We start from the raw sequence: 17,554 nt of genomic DNA, 5'->3' as shown, positions 1-17,554 counted from the left end.
CTTAAGCCAGTCCTGCATATTAAGATAAGATTTCGTTCGGATTTTTAACCCCGGAGGGTTAGCCACCCAGAATAACCCAAGAAAGTCAGTGCGTCATCGAGGACTGTCTAACTTATTTCCATTGGGGTCCTTAATCTTGTCCCCCAGGATGCGACCCACACCAGTCGACTAACACCCAGGTACCTATTTGCTGCTAGGTGAACAGGACAACAGGTGTAAGGAAACGTGTCGGAATGTTTCCACCCGCCGGGAATCGAACCCAGGCCCTCCGTGTGTGAAGCGGGAGCTTTAGCCACCAGGCCACCGGGCCACGCTATGAACCATCATACCACTACCATGTTGTTGTAGGTACCACTTCATCACACACTTATTGAGTTCCAAGCTCTGTGGCTTTGCCATCACTTTTCTTTTGGCACTTTTTGGCCACTAGGAGCCATGCTTTTAGTGGCCAACCGGTACACTAAAGTGCATGCCAATTTTGATTCAGCCTTCTGCCGTATCTGAACAGCTGTTCAGATGTTTCGGTAATAATTTTAGAATTTCGTCCTTTCTCAGGGCCTGTTCCGATATTGGTGAAGTTCAGATAATGGCAGGCCGGATATGCGAGGTATCACTATATGTACAGATGGTGTTGGCATGTCATCAGCACCAGCGTAATGGAACCAAGAAAACCTGTTTCTCACAAAACACTCACCATTTCCCTTCATATGATATCCTCTTTTATGTAATCCAATGATCTGTGCAATTGTCTCTCATGCCAGTGACTTATTCTTGCCCATATTAATTTGTCTATAATGAAAAATGTCGTACAAACTTGGCACTCAAGACCAAGCAGCACAGGGAGACCACAAACACATATCCTTACCACCACACAAGCCTAGAAAACACTGAGTATGCACTGAGCCTTAGGGATTCCTGTGACATCTCGCAACGTGTTGCCTGGTGGCTAAAAGGATGGGGCATTATTTTGACATTAAAGTATACTGGGCACCATCACCTCGCACACTTTAATGATGAGTACCCTGTATCATCCTGATCAGTATCATTTTTGACCTCATGGATTTCGTTTATTCATTTTAAAATACACAGGACAGTATTTCTGAAATCCCTGGATCCCAAGAGTAGTTTTGTCTTACATATAAAAAATTCAAAATTTGGCAAAGATGATTAGTATTACATACCTGAAGTAAATTGATCTCCTTCATACAGTCTAATCTGGCTTTTGAATCCATCATCTCGAAGATTTGGACCTTTTTCAAAGCCACTACTGCATGGTCGACCTTGCATCTTGCTCTATATACAACACTAAACTGGCCTTTACCAATTTTCTTTTCTATATCAAAACTGGAGAGTGTTCCATATATGGAGTCACTCGATGAGAGTTTGATCAGCTCTGATGCCGCATCCATTTTAAGTGGCTAAAGAGGCATATCAGCATTTCTGGAAGAACAATTTTTAATTAATTACAGCATACACATTAGAGGCAGATTATGCTGCTTATAATTGATGCTAAATACAGTAAACTCTCGAGATAACAGATTAATGGAGAATTGTCTGAGTGTTCTTTAAATCAAGATAATGTTGACAAAATAGGAAAAAACACCTAATATAGAACTGTATCCTCAAATTACAGTTATATTACAATAAACATTAAAAATAAAAGAGTTTAAAGTACAATTTACACAGTGGATTTTGCTCATTAGTTTAAAAGCCCAGTACTTTGAGGATAGTTTACTGTAATACAAAGTTAATTTAGGCTGACAGATTGGTTAGGTAGGATTAATCTATATGATATATAAATTCAAGCAAAATTAGATCAGACTTGGTTATTTAGGATACCAGACAATGTGTTCTGTCTAATATTAAAAAAATAAAAGTTTCATGCAAAAAAATGAATTTGTACATGTTAATTCATGTCAGCGTGCCTCGTTGTGCTCCCGGTTTTGTTAGGCCTGGTGTTTTCACGGTCGCTCTTACGTGCTAGAACTTTAATTTGTGTCATCAATCCTATACGATACATCCCTCTAGCGCCTGGAACCAATCTTGGGCGGAAAACATTATATACTGAGTAAAAAAAGGAGAATTGTGTGCACTACCTAACAGAGTTTACTGCCAGAGGGGAATCATAGGCCTGTCCCGTGTGGAAAAATAATAATATTGAACTTTGTGTCAGAGGAAAGAAAGTCTCCCTGAAAGCATTGAGTATACATAGTGTATAGTGTATACTACAGTGGCTCCCTAGTATATTGATGATAAAGGCTAAAGTGTCATTTGAAAACAGGTGAATTTGTAAATGAAGTGATAAGCCTATAGAGGCAGGTGCCAGAAGTCGCCAGAAACTTACCACAGGTCAGCTGTTTTTTTTAATAATCTTCCTGGCCTGCTAGTGTACTCGCATATAATCTAGTGATACCAGTGAATAGCAGAATACAGTGTTGTAGTAGCAACTAACCAGTATTATAATGGTACTTAGTGGAGTGGAGTGACTTTCATTAGTTTCTTTTTCTTGAAATACCAGACGTTACTGTGAATTTCATATAACCTGTAGTTACCAGCGGTCGCAATATACAAACGAGAAGCAATTATTACTACAGAAAAAGCGCCCTTCCTCCAAAATTTGCACCAGTCAACTATAGTGATAATATAGCATTTATTGTGGTGGAGACGGAAAAAAAAAAAAAAATAGAGAAGCTAGATACAGCGATTGATAAACAAAGGTGGAGGCTCGACCGTTCGTCATTGTAGGAGTGCCAGCAGTCACCGGCTCTTCAACACGCAAGTTATACTTTTGTATCAATCAAATCACATATTACTCGGGTAGATAATTTCCAGTAGATCCTTCATGTGTTAGCTCAAATCACCGACCAGTATGGTTTAAATAAGTGACCCACTGATCAGATCAGATAGACTGGTCCGAACCCTTGACTGGTCCGAACCCTTGACTGGTCCGAACCCTTGACTGGTCCGAACCCTGGACTGGTTTCAAACGGTTTCGTTGTGCACCACCTAGCAGGTTATTAATAGAATATTCAAGAGGTTGCTAGTAGAATTGCAGTAAATCAACCATTCAAATCATTATGAAGCTGTGTGTAGTCTGTGGTCAGTCAAACAAACGGGCTTCCACATGCATAAATTGTCATTTCTGTGGAAATTGGTGTCACGCCCCTTGTGCAGATATCCAAGAACTAGCTACAAGCAGTATTAAAACAGGGAAGTGTTTTTGGGTATGCCCAAATGAGATAAATCTGTGGACTAAAATCACAAGGGTATTAAAAGAGGTCAACATCAAAGCTGCTTTCATAGAAAACCTGGAAGCTTTCTACAACAGATGGGAACATAAAAAGTCCGGGCTGAATGGTACTGCCCTTGATACTGGCCATGTAGTCAGAAACTGTAAGGCTGGAGATGATGTCCTGGTAGTCAGTAAATGGGGGGCTGATAGTGCTGTCCTGGGAGACAGTAATGGGGAAGCTGGAGGTGCTGTCCTGGGAGACAGTAATGGTGAAGCTGGAGGTGCTGTCCTGGGAGACAGTAATGGTGAAGCTGGAGGTGCTGTCCTGGGAGACAGTAATGGTGAAGCTGGAGATGCTGTCCTGGGAGACAGTACTGGGGAAGCTGGAGATGCTGTCCTGGGAGACAGTAATGGTGAAGCTGGAGATGCTGTCCTGGGAGACAGTAATGGTGAAGCTGGAGATTTTGTCCAGGTAGTCGGGAATTATACGCAGGAAGGAATACATATGAATGACCTCATAGGGGACAGGAGCCATAGTAGGGAAACAAGTGTAGTCAAAGATAAGATAAAACCAATATTGCAAACTAGAAATACCGCAGGAAATAGCAAACAAGAGGACTCCACTAGCAATAGTGAGGATATATTACCAAAAACAAATGGTGGGAGCTCCATTGTTGGTGCTAGGGAGGATAGAAGTAAGACAGGGAAACATGCACCAACAGGGAATACAGTCACAGAAACCCAAGGCAAACGGAAACCAAGCCTGTGCACATACTATGCACTTGGTATCTGCTGGCATGGGAAATCTGGAAAAACAGATGGGACGTGCAACTATGACCACCCTAGAAAATGCCATGCCCATATGACAACAGGAAAATGCAAACTCCCTTCCTGTAAGCTTTTTCACCCTGAACTGTGTACCTCTTCAGTACAGGAAAGACTGTGCTATAACTTAAATTGCCAGGCATACCATCTAAAGGGGACAAAAAGATACAAAACATCCAGGCCATGGGAAAACCTGGGTAGCCACAGCCACTCAAGAGGGAGAGGTTTTTTAGTGCCAGGAAGGAAAAAAAACTGGCAGGAAATGGCAGAAATCGTACACCAAATCCAGTCATTCCTGGAGTGGAACCACAGTCGATGGCCTCCACTCCAAACCAACAGATACAGATACTAATGCCGGAAAAAAAATCCCCCCCCAGTACCAACAATACCACCAGTCCGATAACATTCTTCTTTGCAAATATACAGGGTCTAAAGCCAGCAACAAACAACAAAATACCTTTCATCCGTGGACTGCTTGCAGAGGCAAAGGCAATGTTCGCGGCTTTCACTGAGACCCACATAAAGGATCACTTGGACAACGAAATATGGATCCCAGGTTACAACCTATACAGATGTGACAGAGTGAACAGGCAAAAGGGGGGGGTTGGCCTGTACATTGCAGAGTCACTTGTTTGCACAGAACTGCTAAATGCCTCAAATGATGTAGTGGAAGTTTTAGCAGTAAAGGTCGAGAACCAAAACCTAGTCATTGTGATAGTCTACAAGCCTCCGGATGCAACATCCCAGCAATTCCAGGAACAGCTGTTAAAAATTGACCACTGTCTGGAAAACCTTCCAGCTCCTGCACCCAACATCTTGCTCCTGGGGGATTTCAACTTAAGGCACCTAAAATGGAGGAATATAGCAAATAATATTGTTGCAGTAATAACACCAGGAGGCAGCTCTGATGAAAACTCACACTCACGCGAGCTTTTAAATCTCTGCACAAAATTCAATTTAAACCAGCAAATAATAGAGCCTACTAGACTGGAGAATACACTAGACCTCATCTTCACTAACAATGATGATCTGATAAGAAATATCACCATATCAAAAACAATATACTCAGATCACAACATAATTGAGGTTCAGTCATGTATGCGCGGAGCCCCAGACCGACATAATGAGATTAGTCACGAGGGAGCATTCACCAAATTCAACTTCAATAACAAAAACATAAAGTGGGACCAAGTAAACCAAGTCCTAACCGATATAAGCTGGGAAGATATACTAAGCAACACAGACCCCAACTTATGCCTAGAACAGATTAACTCGGTAGCACTCGATGTATGCACAAGGCTTATTCCTCTAAGAAAAAGGAGGAGTAGATGTAAAACAGAAAGAGACAGGCGCTCCCTTTACAGGCGACGGAAAAGAATAACAGAGCGGCTAAAAGAGGTCAATATATCTGAAATGCGTAGGGAGACACTGGTCAGAGAAATAGCAAGCATCGAACTTAAGCTAAAAGAATCCTTTAGGAGTCAGGAATCGCGGGAAGAACTAAAAGCCATAAATGAAATCGAAAGAAACCCAAAGTATTTCTTCTCCTATGCCAAATCAAAATCGAGAACAACGTCCAGTATTGGGCCCCTACTTAAACAAGATGGGTCCTACACAGATGACAACAAGGAAATGAGTGAGCTACTCAAGTCCCAATATGACTCAGTTTTTAGCAAGCCGCTAACCAGACTGAGAGTCGAAGATCAAAATGAATTTTTTATGAGAGAGCCACAAAATTTGATTAACACAAGCCTATCCGATGTTATCCTGACGCCAAATGACTTCGAACAGGCGATAAATGACATGCCCATGCACTCTGCCCCAGGGCCAGACTCATGGAACTCTGTGTTCATCAAGAACTGCAAGAAGCCCCTATCACGAGCCTTTTCCATCCTATGGAGAGGGAGCATGGACACGGGGGTCGTCCCACAGTTACTAAAAACAACAGACATAGCCCCACTCCACAAAGGGGGCAGTAAAGCAACAGCAAAGAACTACAGACCAATAGCACTAACATCCCATATCATAAAAATCTTTGAAAGGGTCCTAAGAAGCAAGATCACCACGCATCTAGAAACCCATCAGTTACACAACCCAGGGCAACATGGGTTTAGAACAGGTCGCTCCTGTCTGTCTCAACTATTGGACCACTACGACAAGGTCCTAAATGCACTAGAAGACAAAAAGAATGCAGATGTAATATATACAGACTTTGCAAAAGCCTTCGACAAGTGTGACCATGGCGTAATAGCGCACAAAATGCGTGCTAAAGGAATAACAGGAAAAGTCGGTCGATGGATCTATAATTTCCTCACTAACAGAACACAGAGAGTAGTCGTCAACAGAGTAAAGTCCGAGGCAGCTACGGTGAAAAGCTCTGTTCCACAAGGCACAGTACTCGCTCCCATCTTGTTCCTCATCCTTATATCCGACATAGACAAGGATGTCAGCCACAGCACCGTGTCTTCCTTTGCAGATGACACCCGAATCTGCATGACAGTGTCTTCCATTGCAGACACTGCAAAGCTCCAGGCAGACATCAACCAAATCTTTCAGTGGGCTGCAGAAAACAATATGAAGTTCAACGATGAGAAATTTCAATTACTCAGATATGGTAAACACGAGGAAATTAAATCTTCATCAGAGTACAAAACAAATTCTGGCCACAAAATACAGTGGACCCCCGCATAACGATGGCATCACATAGCGATTTTTCCGCATACCGATTACTTTTATCGCAAAATTTTTGCCGCGCATACCGATTAAAAACCCGCTTACCGATTTTCGTCCGAGACGCGTCCAATGTGCCCTCACATGTGCCGGCCGTCCCATTGTTTACCAGCCAGCCTCCGCGGTAACATCCAAGCATACACTCGGAATATTTCGTATTATTACAGTGTTTTCGGTGCTGTTTCTGGAAAATAAGTGACCATGGGCCCCAAGAAAGCTTCTAGTGCCAACCCTGTGGTAAAAAGGGTGAGAATTAGTATGGAAATTAAGAAAGATTTTGAAGGGTTTGGGGCTAACCCTGAGAAGCCTATGCCAGTTGTGGAATCCATTGTGCCTACTTCAAAGATTAAGGAAATGTGTGCACAGTGGGTTGAACTGCAAACCTTTATAGATGAAAATCACCCTGACACAGCTGTTGCAAGCCGTGCTGGTGACTATTTCAATGACAATGTTATGGCCCATTTTAGGAAAGTCTTGAAGGAACGGGAGGTACAGAGCTCTATGGACAGATTTGTTGTGCGACAGAGGTCCAGTGACTCTCAAGCTGGTCCTAGTGGCATTAAAAGAAGAAGGGAAGTAACCCCAGAAAAGGACTTGCTACCTCAAGTCCTAATGGAAGGGGATTCCCCTTCTAAACAGTAAGAAGATAATGCTCTCCCCTCCTCCCATCCCATCAATCATCACCAGATCTTCAATAAAAGTAAGTGTCATGTAATTGTGCATGCCTTTTTCAGTTTGTGTGTATTAAAATTAACATTTCATGTGGTAAAAAAAAATTTTTTTCATACTTTTGGGCGTCTTGCACGGATTAATTTTATTTCCATTATTTCTTATGGGGAAAATTCATTCGCATAACGATTATTTCGCATAACGATGAGCCCTCTTGCACGGATTAAAATCGTTAACCGGGGGTCCACTGTAGAGTACAAAACAAATTCTGAAACACCAACGTCAAAGACCTGGGAGTGATCATGTCGGAGGATCTCACCTTCAAGGACCATAACATTGTATCAATCGCATCTGCTAGAAAAATGACAGGATGGATAATGAGAACCTTCAAAACTAGGGAGGCCAAGCCCATGATGACACTCTTCAGGTCACTTGTTCTATCTAGGCTGGAATATTGCTGCACACTAACAGCACCTTTCAAGGCAGGTGAAATTGCCAACCTAGAAAATGTACAGAGAACTTTCACGGCGCGCATAACGGAGATAAAACACCTCAATTACTGGGAGCGCTTGAGGTTCCTAAACCTGTATTCCCTGGAACGCAGGAGGGAGAGATACATGATTATATACACCTGGAAAATCCTAGAGGGACTAGTACCGAACTTGCACACGAAAATCACTCACTACGAAAGCAAAAGACTTGGCAGACGATGCACCATCCCCCCAATGAAAAGCAGGGGTGTCACTAGCACGTTAAGAGACCATACAATAAGTGTCAGGGGCCCGAGACTGTTCAACTGCCTCCCAGCACACATAAGGGGGATTACCAACAGACCCCTGGCAGTCTTCAAGCTGGCACTGGACAAGCACCTAAAGTCAGTTCCTGATCAGCCGGGCTGTGGCTCGTACGTTGGTTTGCGTGCAGCCAGCAGCAACAGCCTGGTTGATCAGGCTCTGATCCACCAGGAGGCCTGGTCACAGACCGGGCCGCGGGGGCGTTGACCCCCGGAACTCTCTCCAGGTAAACTCCAGAATTCCATTGTGCATGGAACCCAGCTTTGAGGAATATCATGGATTCAAGAAATTGTGGGTCACATCCTGGGAGAGAAAAGTGAAGGACCCCAGTAGAAATAAGACCAACAATCCTTGATGATGTATGACCTTTACTGGGTTAAACTAGGTGATTAACCCTACAAGTTAAAATTCTGAACCAAATCTTGTTGCATATTATTTTACAATGAGGCTCTCAAAGCACCCAATTACATAATGGCTGTGTTATGTGTGTCAATAATGCAGTACAACCTCTCCTCATTTAGCAACGTACAGGTCTCCCTCTACATTCACAAGGGTTAGGGGATCAAGAACCTCGCGAATGTTGAAAAATTGCAAATGTTTGGTGCACAAATATATTGTAGGGAAATATAATAAAACCAATTACTTAGCCTAACAATACTGCTTCCTTAACCTATTGAACCATGAACAATTATAAAACACATGAAAACATTGTAAAATATTGTACTGGTGCCAGCCCTTTGGTAAAGAAGGCAAGAAAGACTATAGAATTCAAGAAAGAACTCATAGCAGAGTACCAAAGTGGAGGAGGAAGAGAGAGGGGAGAATGTGCCTTCTTCAGTGATTCTACGATATGTATGATACTAAAGTAGCACTAGCCGATAAAGGCTATAGCGCCAGCCAGCGATAAAGTGTAGCATTAACAGTGTAGCAAGTAAGTTAAGCGATTAATCGATAGAAAAAGGACAGCACGAACCTAACTCCTCCAGTGTTGCTGGAGGTATGTAGGGCTACTGAGAACACTGCTGCCTCTGCTGGTCTTCACCACCATTGTGTATGGCTTATGCTCTCAGTGGGCTCTTATACACACAACAACACAACACCACTCGTTATTAATATTGTTATTAATATTAATAACGAGTGGTTATTACTGTTATTAATATTGTTATTACTGTTATTAATATTGTTTATTATGTCATATTAGATCAATTGTGATAGATAAATAAGCAGTAGAGTTGATATTAGCATCATATTGAAGGACTATCTTGTCCTGCCTCCAAACAAACTCTGCCGCCGCCATAATTCCTAACATACATAATGATATACAGTGGACCCCCGGTTAACGATTTTAATCCGTGCAAGAGGGCTCATCGTTATGCGAAATAATCGTTATGCGAATGAATTTTCCCCATAAGAAATAATGGAAATCAAATTAATCCGTGCAAGACGCCCAAAAGTATGAAAAAAATTTTTTTTTACCACATGAAATGTTAATTTTAATACACACAAACTGAAAAAGGCATGCACAATTAAATGACACTTACTTTTATTGAAGATCTGGTGATGATTGATGGGATGGGAGGAGGGGAGAGCATTATCTTCTTACTGTTTAGAAGGGGAATCCCCTTCCATTACGACTTGAGGTAGCAAGTCCTTTTCCGGGGTTACTTCCCTTCTTCTTTTAATGCCACTAGGACCAGCTTGAGAGTCACTGGACCTCTGTCGCACAACAAATCTGTCCATAGAGCTCTGTACCTCCCGTTCCTTTACGATTTGTCTAAAATGGGCCACAACATTGTCATTGAAATAGTCACCAGCACGGCTTGCAACAGCTGTGTCAGGGTGATTTTCATCTATAAAGGTTTGCAGTTCAACCCACTGTGCACACATTTCCTTAATCTTTGAAGTAGGCACAATGGATTCCACAACTGGCATAGGCTTCTCAGGGTTAGCCCCAAACCCTTCAAAATCTTTCTTAATTTCCATACTAATTCTCACCCTTTTTACCACAGGGTTGGCACTAGAAGCTTTCTTGGGGCCCATGGTCACTTATTTTCCAGAAACAGCACCGAAAATACTGTAATAATACGAAATATTCCGAGTGTATGCTTGGATGTTACCGCGGAGGCTGGCTGGTAAACAATGGGACGGGGCGGCACATGTGAGGCTGGCTGAGGGCACATTGGACGCGTCTCGGACGAAAATCGGTAAGCGGGTTTTTAATCGGTATGCGCGGCAAAAATTTTGCGATAAAAGTAATCGTTATGCGGAAAAATCGCTATGTGATGCCATCGTTATGCGGGGGTCCACTGTACTACTAAATATGATTGGGCGGCTGGGCATTCGCGAATGTTTGAAGCCTGCGAAAGTGGAGCTTGCGAATGTGGAGGGAGACCTGTACTTGTTTACTGATGACCTGAACTTACAATGGGCCCTCTGACCAGTATGCATACCTAAATAATGCATATTAGAGCTGATTTCCTCTATTCTGTTATAATAAAATATACACTACACTACTGATAAACATTTAAACTTATACTAAAATAGTTATTAATAGTGCAAGGGTGACATTGCCCCTTTCAGTGTCAATGCTATACTTGTACGGATTGAGAGCCAGGGTCGGTGCCATACTTGTACACGTAAATTCTAGCGCCTTCAAATTGAACAGAAGAAAGTTGGTAGGCCTACATACGAAAGTATGGGTCTGCATGATAAGTGTACGCAACCTAAAAAATCATGCAGCACACAGAGCACAATGAGAAAAAAACTCCGACCATATTTTTGGTTTAAAACAGCAACTTTGCAGTGTATTTTCGCATGGTACATATTCATGGTTGCATTCTCGTTTTCTTGGTCTCATTTGATAGAATGGAAGATATATTACAGAAATAGAGATGATTTTGATTGGTTTTATGATAAAAAGTACCTTGAAATTGAGCTCAAAGTAGCGGAAATGTTTGATTTTTGCCGATGTTCAAGAGTACACAAATCACGCCACACGTCCAATACACGTTGACTGGTAAGTCTAATATTCTTTTACAAGTGCACTGATATTATTTATACCATTTTTACAATAAATGAGTAGCCTACATAGCAGTAAATCTTCCATGTTTTGTGAGAATAAAAATTCAAAATGGAAAGCAAGAGTAGTATAAGAGGGGTCTGGAGACGTGACTAATAAACAGAGAAACTGTTATTTTAGTGCCAGGAATGTCTGTCTTGTTTATTCTGGACCCTATTTTGAAATTAGCATCTTTTGAAATTTGTGTGAAATTGGCCAAATTGCCAATTTTTGACCACTTTATTGGGTGGTTGAAATCGGTAAATGGGCAGTTTCTTGTACTCATTCAATAGAACAAATGGAGTTCTAGCGAAAGAGCTATGATTTTAATCAACTGGAACATTGGAATTGGCCAAAAATAGGACTCAAAGTGGGCAAAATCGCCGATGCCTAAATATCGTCGAGGTCGCTAACTTTGTGAGCATAATTCCATAAGTTTTCCATCAAATTTCGTACTTTTGGTGTCATCACCATTGGGAAAAGATTCTCTATCATTTCATGTGAAAAAATATTTTTTTTTTCTTTCAAATTTTTCAACCCTGAGAGTGAATTCGGGGGTCTCAACCCTGAAAGGTTAAAACAATATCAAAGAGGGATGACACAAACCCATTACCATTATAGTATGCTCCTCACTTATAGACGAATTCATTTACCGATGTGGTCTTAGTGGAACTCTGTCGTTAAGTGAGGAGAGGCTGTATTTCCAAATTTTATTGTTATTCTGACAAATATACCCATAAATTGATATATATTTCCTTTAAGATACCCATGATTTCCAGTACTGATTAATATAGAAGGATGTAACTCTCATAATCAAAATTACATTCTACATGGGTGATGAAATGTAAATGAGCAAGCAATCTTTGGAAAAAAAAATTCCAATTAGGTCAGGTGCTCCTTATCACCTAGGTCCTAGGAGAATGAGATGCCCATACCCTTTGTGAATTCCTTCTCACATAAGCCTCCAGGAACATGACAGTTGAAAACTTAGCCAAGCAAGAATTAAATGAAGAGAATGTCATATACAGATTGTATTGCCATATTTTATTGTTTACATTAGCTATATGAAGAAAATGTAATACAGGTCGGCCATCACTAATCCAGCAATCAGTTATCTGGTTCCATCAGCAATCCGGCACTAATTTCAGCTAGCATAATTTCAAATTTCATCATTTTACTGACTCAAATTTCATCATCATACTGACTCAGAACTTGTGCAGATGGTTGTAAATCCACAGCAGCAAGCCAGTGGAGGAGAAAGCACTGATGAAAATGAGGAAGATGTAGCAGAAAGTCTCTCTCTTGATTGGTTAATTAAGTGTGTTCTAACCTAACCACTCTGTAATCCAGCAAACTCACTAATCCGGCACACTACAGGTCCCAATGTTGCCGGATTAGTGATGGCCGACCTGTATATTGAATACCTAATATATTTTTATGATGTAACTATGACCAGAGGGATCCAACAGACCCATTACAACCTCCGTAATCCGATTTTTGCACTATTGCTCATAGGATGAGCAGTTGCCCCGAAATGCATTTGCATACCAATGGCTTTTTTTTGTGCCTAATGATGATTTATTACAAGTACCTTATCTTTATACAGCATATAAATAAATAAAAATTTCAATTTGAATAAATCCTGAAAAAAGATGGAGGAAAATTCATCAATGATACTCAGGATGGAGTTTGTAAGGGCCACCAACAGCTTATGCCACACTGAGTCCTGCTTCCCAAAGTACAAAGAAGAGATATTACTCAAAGCTGAGCAATGAAAATAAAAGGAAACAGAAGTCCCTTTGCAAACAGAAACAGAGACTTGAAGTTCCCAAGTAGGCTAGGTAGACCTCCCCTTCCTCTTGCCAAACCCCAGCAGAGCAGGATGCCCACACCCTCATCTAAGTTCATTAACCAGTTTCCCACAAAAATTAAGAAATATCGGCAGAGAGAAAAATGGAGCTGATGAATGGTGCGCCTCCTGTAGAGTACCCAAGTGATAAATGATAAACTTCATTTCCACAAAATATGGCTCACAGTTAATTCAGAAAAAAGGTGACATTACCAACATGCTTTATAGAAAGCCCCTGGTTATGCAGAGTATTTTGGGCAGATTTAAAATACACATATAACTGTTTATAACGTGTAACAATTACTGGAATTTTTGCAAGCAATTTGCTGGAAGTTTTAGTAAAACAATTTATTTTAATGTTTACGGTTATTACACATGCTGTTCAAATACAGATGCAACTATACTGATCTAAATTTCAGTATTACTGCGAAGGGCTGTGGAGTTGTTACATAAAACTTTCAACTCTGACTCCTTTATTTATGCCACTAACTACTCCAGCTCTGACTCCTTTATTTGTGGCACCTCCAACTCTGACTCCTTTATTTATGGCACTTCAGACTCCTTTAATAATATATCGATATAGGGAATAAATTTTTTTTTTTTTTTCAACAAGTCGGCCGTCTCCCACCGAGGCAGGGTGACCCAAAAAAAAGAAAGAAAATCCCCAAAAAGAAAATACTTTCATCATCATTCAACACTTTCACCACACTCGCACATTATCACTGTTTTTGCAGAGGTGCTCAGAATACAACAGTTTAGAAGCATACACATATAAAGATACACAACATATCCCTCCAAACTGCCAATATACTAATATACTAATTATATAATTATATAATCCCTATATCGATTGTAAGCATGCAACATACAAGCTCAGTAACCTGTCAAAGCTTGGCTCTAAAGGCTATAGCTATGCCATTCTGGCTTTTTATTTTATTAAAGAAATTACAAACATTCAGTAACCTTACAGTGAAACAAAGGACAAAACTTAAAAATTAGAAACAATGAGGATTATATTTAAAAAAAAAGACTATCAACTATAAAGGAATAGTATGTCAAAGAAACTATAAAAGAAAATCTGAATCAGAAACATTTTTCTCTACTAGTTTAAAAATCTGAAGTGCATCCTTTGACATTACTAAAAAGAATTCAAAGTTAAAACTACAATAAAAAAATAAAATGTAATTGAACACATAAAAACAGCTTAATAAATAACCATTTAAAAAAATGAACTCAATTCGGTACACATTTCCTTTACCAGATTAAACAATTGTTTTACTTATATTCTATTATAATTTAAATTTATTAGGAGTTGGAGTAGGTACATTTTTACCAACTCTGACTCCAGTAACCCAAGAACTGCTTCCGACTTCAATTCCAGCAACCCAAGAATTGCTTCCAACTCCAACTCCACAACTCTGACTCTGGCTCCACAGCCCTGATTACTGAACACAAAATACAATAGCCAAAAGTCTCACAGAATGTATAGCATTTCTGATAAAACTTAGTCTATACTATACTTAAAATTTGGAGACCTCTGTTATACACTGGATGTAGGTACTGAATTTCAAGCTATTAAGATACAGACCTAAGAATTTTTCCTTGGCTTGTCTTACAATAGAAGAACCATTAATCATTATATTTAGTTGGAAATTTGCAGGTTTGTTCCAAAGCATCATGTTGGTCTTGTCAGTATTAATAGAGTTTATTGATAGCCATCCAGGTAGACATCTTTATGAGCTCCTCATTAACAGTGTCACCAAAAGAATTTGGATTTGAGTGGGAAATGACAAAAGTTGTGTCGTCTCCCACTGGGATGATCATTGATGTATATGAGGAAAAGCAGAATTGTTCAACAATGTTGCAATGATGGGTAATAGAATATGAGCTGATTTTTGTACATTAGTAGTGGCACATTTGTTTTTCAGTGAATTTATCATCAAAAAGGCCTCAGTAGGATTAGTTGGAGTTAGACAGAGCGAGTTTCAAACACTTCCAACAAGGTACTCACTTGTTTTGGCATTGGAACTATGAATTTTGCTAGCCAGACTTGATCCTACAGTGCTAATCACGGCATTATGCCAGGTGAGCACCCCAGCATAATGCCATAACCGAAAATCAAAGGTCTACCATAGAGGGGGGTCTTTTTCATCAATGCATTATGCCGGGTAGCAACCATTAGAATGAAGTCACGGCCTGCTGCCACACTCCACAGTGACTCCTCAGTGCTCACGCGGCTGCCACGGTGAGAGGAAGTGTTGTACTTTTGTCTCTCATCTGCCCCACTTGTTGTCTGGTGGTTCCTTTGGTTTTGGGGCTATACATGTTTGATTATGGGTAAAAGGAAGTCTTTAACACCTGAAACTATAGCTCAAATCATAGGGCATCACAAAACTGGGCGTCAGATGAAAGAAATAGTGGAGAATGTTGGTGTGTGTGAGCATTCAGTGAGGAACTGGGTGCAGTGTTTCAAGGCTGGTGGCAGTGTCAAGTTACCGTCTGCCAAACCTCGGCCTGGCCGCTTGAAGAAACATCTGTTCGTACCTTAACTGTGTTAAAGAAGCAGTTAGAGAGTACACCTAAGATAACTGGTGGAGAATTGAAGGAAAAGGACCCACATCTTCTCTCAGAGGTGTCTGTAAGAACTGTTAACAGACATGTGTCAGAACTGGGCTACAGTAATCACTGCCAGGTTAAGAAACCGATCCTCTCCAATCCACAGAAGAAACATAGGCTGGATTATGCAAAGAAATATCTTCATTTGAATCCTCAACAGTGGTCTGAAGTACTTTGGAGTGATGAAGCATGGGGGACATGTGTACTGGCTCAGAGGTAGTGACCCGCTAGACCCACGCTACACCTGTGGGACCGCCAAACACCCAGATTTGGCGGTCATCCTACATAAAAAAAATCATCCTGCATAAACCATCATCCTGCATAAACCATCATCCTGCATAAACCATCATCCTGCATAAACCATCATCCTGCATAAACCATCATCCTGCATAAACCATCATCCTGCATAAAAACCATCATCCTGCACCATCCTGCATAAAAACCATAGCCCCACACTTGTCAAATGCCTCAGGTAAATTGTCACACAATAACTCCAGGCAATTATACTGGTTCATACTAGTGTTTGGGAAGCACAATGAGTTCACCAACACTCTGAGCACTGAAACACCCCCAAACTGCCAATCAGTGTATTGGTGAACTCATTGTGCTTCCCAAAAACCAGTATATGAACCAGTATAATCACCTAGAGTTATTGTGTGACAATTTACCTGAGGTGTTTGACAAGTGTGGGACTATGGTTTGGGGGTGTTTCAGTGCTCAGAGTGTTGGTGAACACACTGTGCTTCCCAAAAACCTGTATATGAACCAGTATAATTACCTGGAGTTATTGTGTGACAATTTACCTGAGGCGTTTGACAAGTGTGGGGCTACGGTTTTTATGCAGGATGGTGCACCGTGTCATACCACCAAATCTGTAGTTCAGTGGCTTAAGAATTGTGAGGTGAGGTTCTTTAATGACTGGCCAGGCAATTCCCCAGACCTAAACCCTATTGAGAACCTCTGGTCAATAGTGAAACAAAGTTTACTGGGCAAGGACATCAGTTGCATCCCACAGCTGGAGGCTGCTTTACAGGAGGCATGGAATAATATACCTCCCCAAACCCTCAAGAAATTATGTGAGAGTCTTCCTACATAGCTGAGGGACAGGATTAAGCATAAAGGATGCAGCACCAAGTATTAAAACCTCATTAAGTGTGCAAATATATATATATTATAATCTTTCATGGTATGTACGTATTTGTGTTTTGGTATGTGTGTGGGGAGGGGCAGCATAATGCCGTCACTAGCACTGTATAGTAAAAAGTAATCATTTAGTATACTCGCTGTTTCAGCAGGCTGGATGTAAGGGTAAGATAAAATTTGTTCAGATTTTTAACCTGGAGGGTTAGCCACCCAAGATAACCCAAGAAAGTCAGCGGGTCATCGTAAACTGTCCATCTTATTTCCACTGGGGTCCTTCAAAGATATCTTGTCCCCCAGGATGCAACCCATATGAGTCTACTAACACCCAGGTACCTACTAATTACTAGGTAAACAGAGACAGCAAGTGTAAGGAAACACACCCAACATTTCAACCCATCTCAGGGACTGAACCATGGACACTCAGTGTGTGAAGCAAGAGTTCAGTTGGTTTAGTTAAGAAAATATCTCTGGTTTGGGTCAATTTTTAAGTGCCCAAGATTTGGGACAATGTTTTCAAATCCCTTTATTTCATTAAACCTGCTAGCATATACAATTGTTCAGACTTCCTTATTATGGTATGTACAGATTCATAGCTTTTAGTCTGTTCTTTAGTTATTAATCCCACTCTGCACTGTTTT

General features: G+C 40.8%; 1 protein-coding gene across 1 annotated transcript in view; it reads right to left on the bottom strand.

Annotated features, from left to right (window-relative positions):
- Positions 1 to 17,196, bottom strand: part of LOC138851744 (serine/threonine-protein kinase Nek7-like) — a gene marked incomplete at its 3' end in the record, with an annotated part of 41,135 nt that extends 23,939 nt beyond the window's left edge. The window contains exons 1-2 of the mRNA XM_070081177.1: positions 15,169 to 17,196; positions 1,182 to 1,440 (exon numbers count right to left, since the gene is read on the bottom strand). Coding sequence (XP_069937278.1) covers positions 1,182 to 1,409 — 228 coding nt within the window. The remainder of the gene's footprint in view (positions 1 to 1,181; positions 1,441 to 15,168) is intronic.
- Positions 17,197 to 17,554: the final 358 nt, after the last annotated feature.

Source organism: Cherax quadricarinatus, unplaced genomic scaffold (genome assembly GCF_038502225.1).
Source record: "Cherax quadricarinatus isolate ZL_2023a unplaced genomic scaffold, ASM3850222v1 Contig1890, whole genome shotgun sequence".
NCBI classification, from domain to species: domain Eukaryota; kingdom Metazoa; phylum Arthropoda; class Malacostraca; order Decapoda; family Parastacidae; genus Cherax; species Cherax quadricarinatus.
Note: the sequence above shows the minus strand (reverse complement) of the source record. Positions and strands in the feature narration are given on the sequence as shown.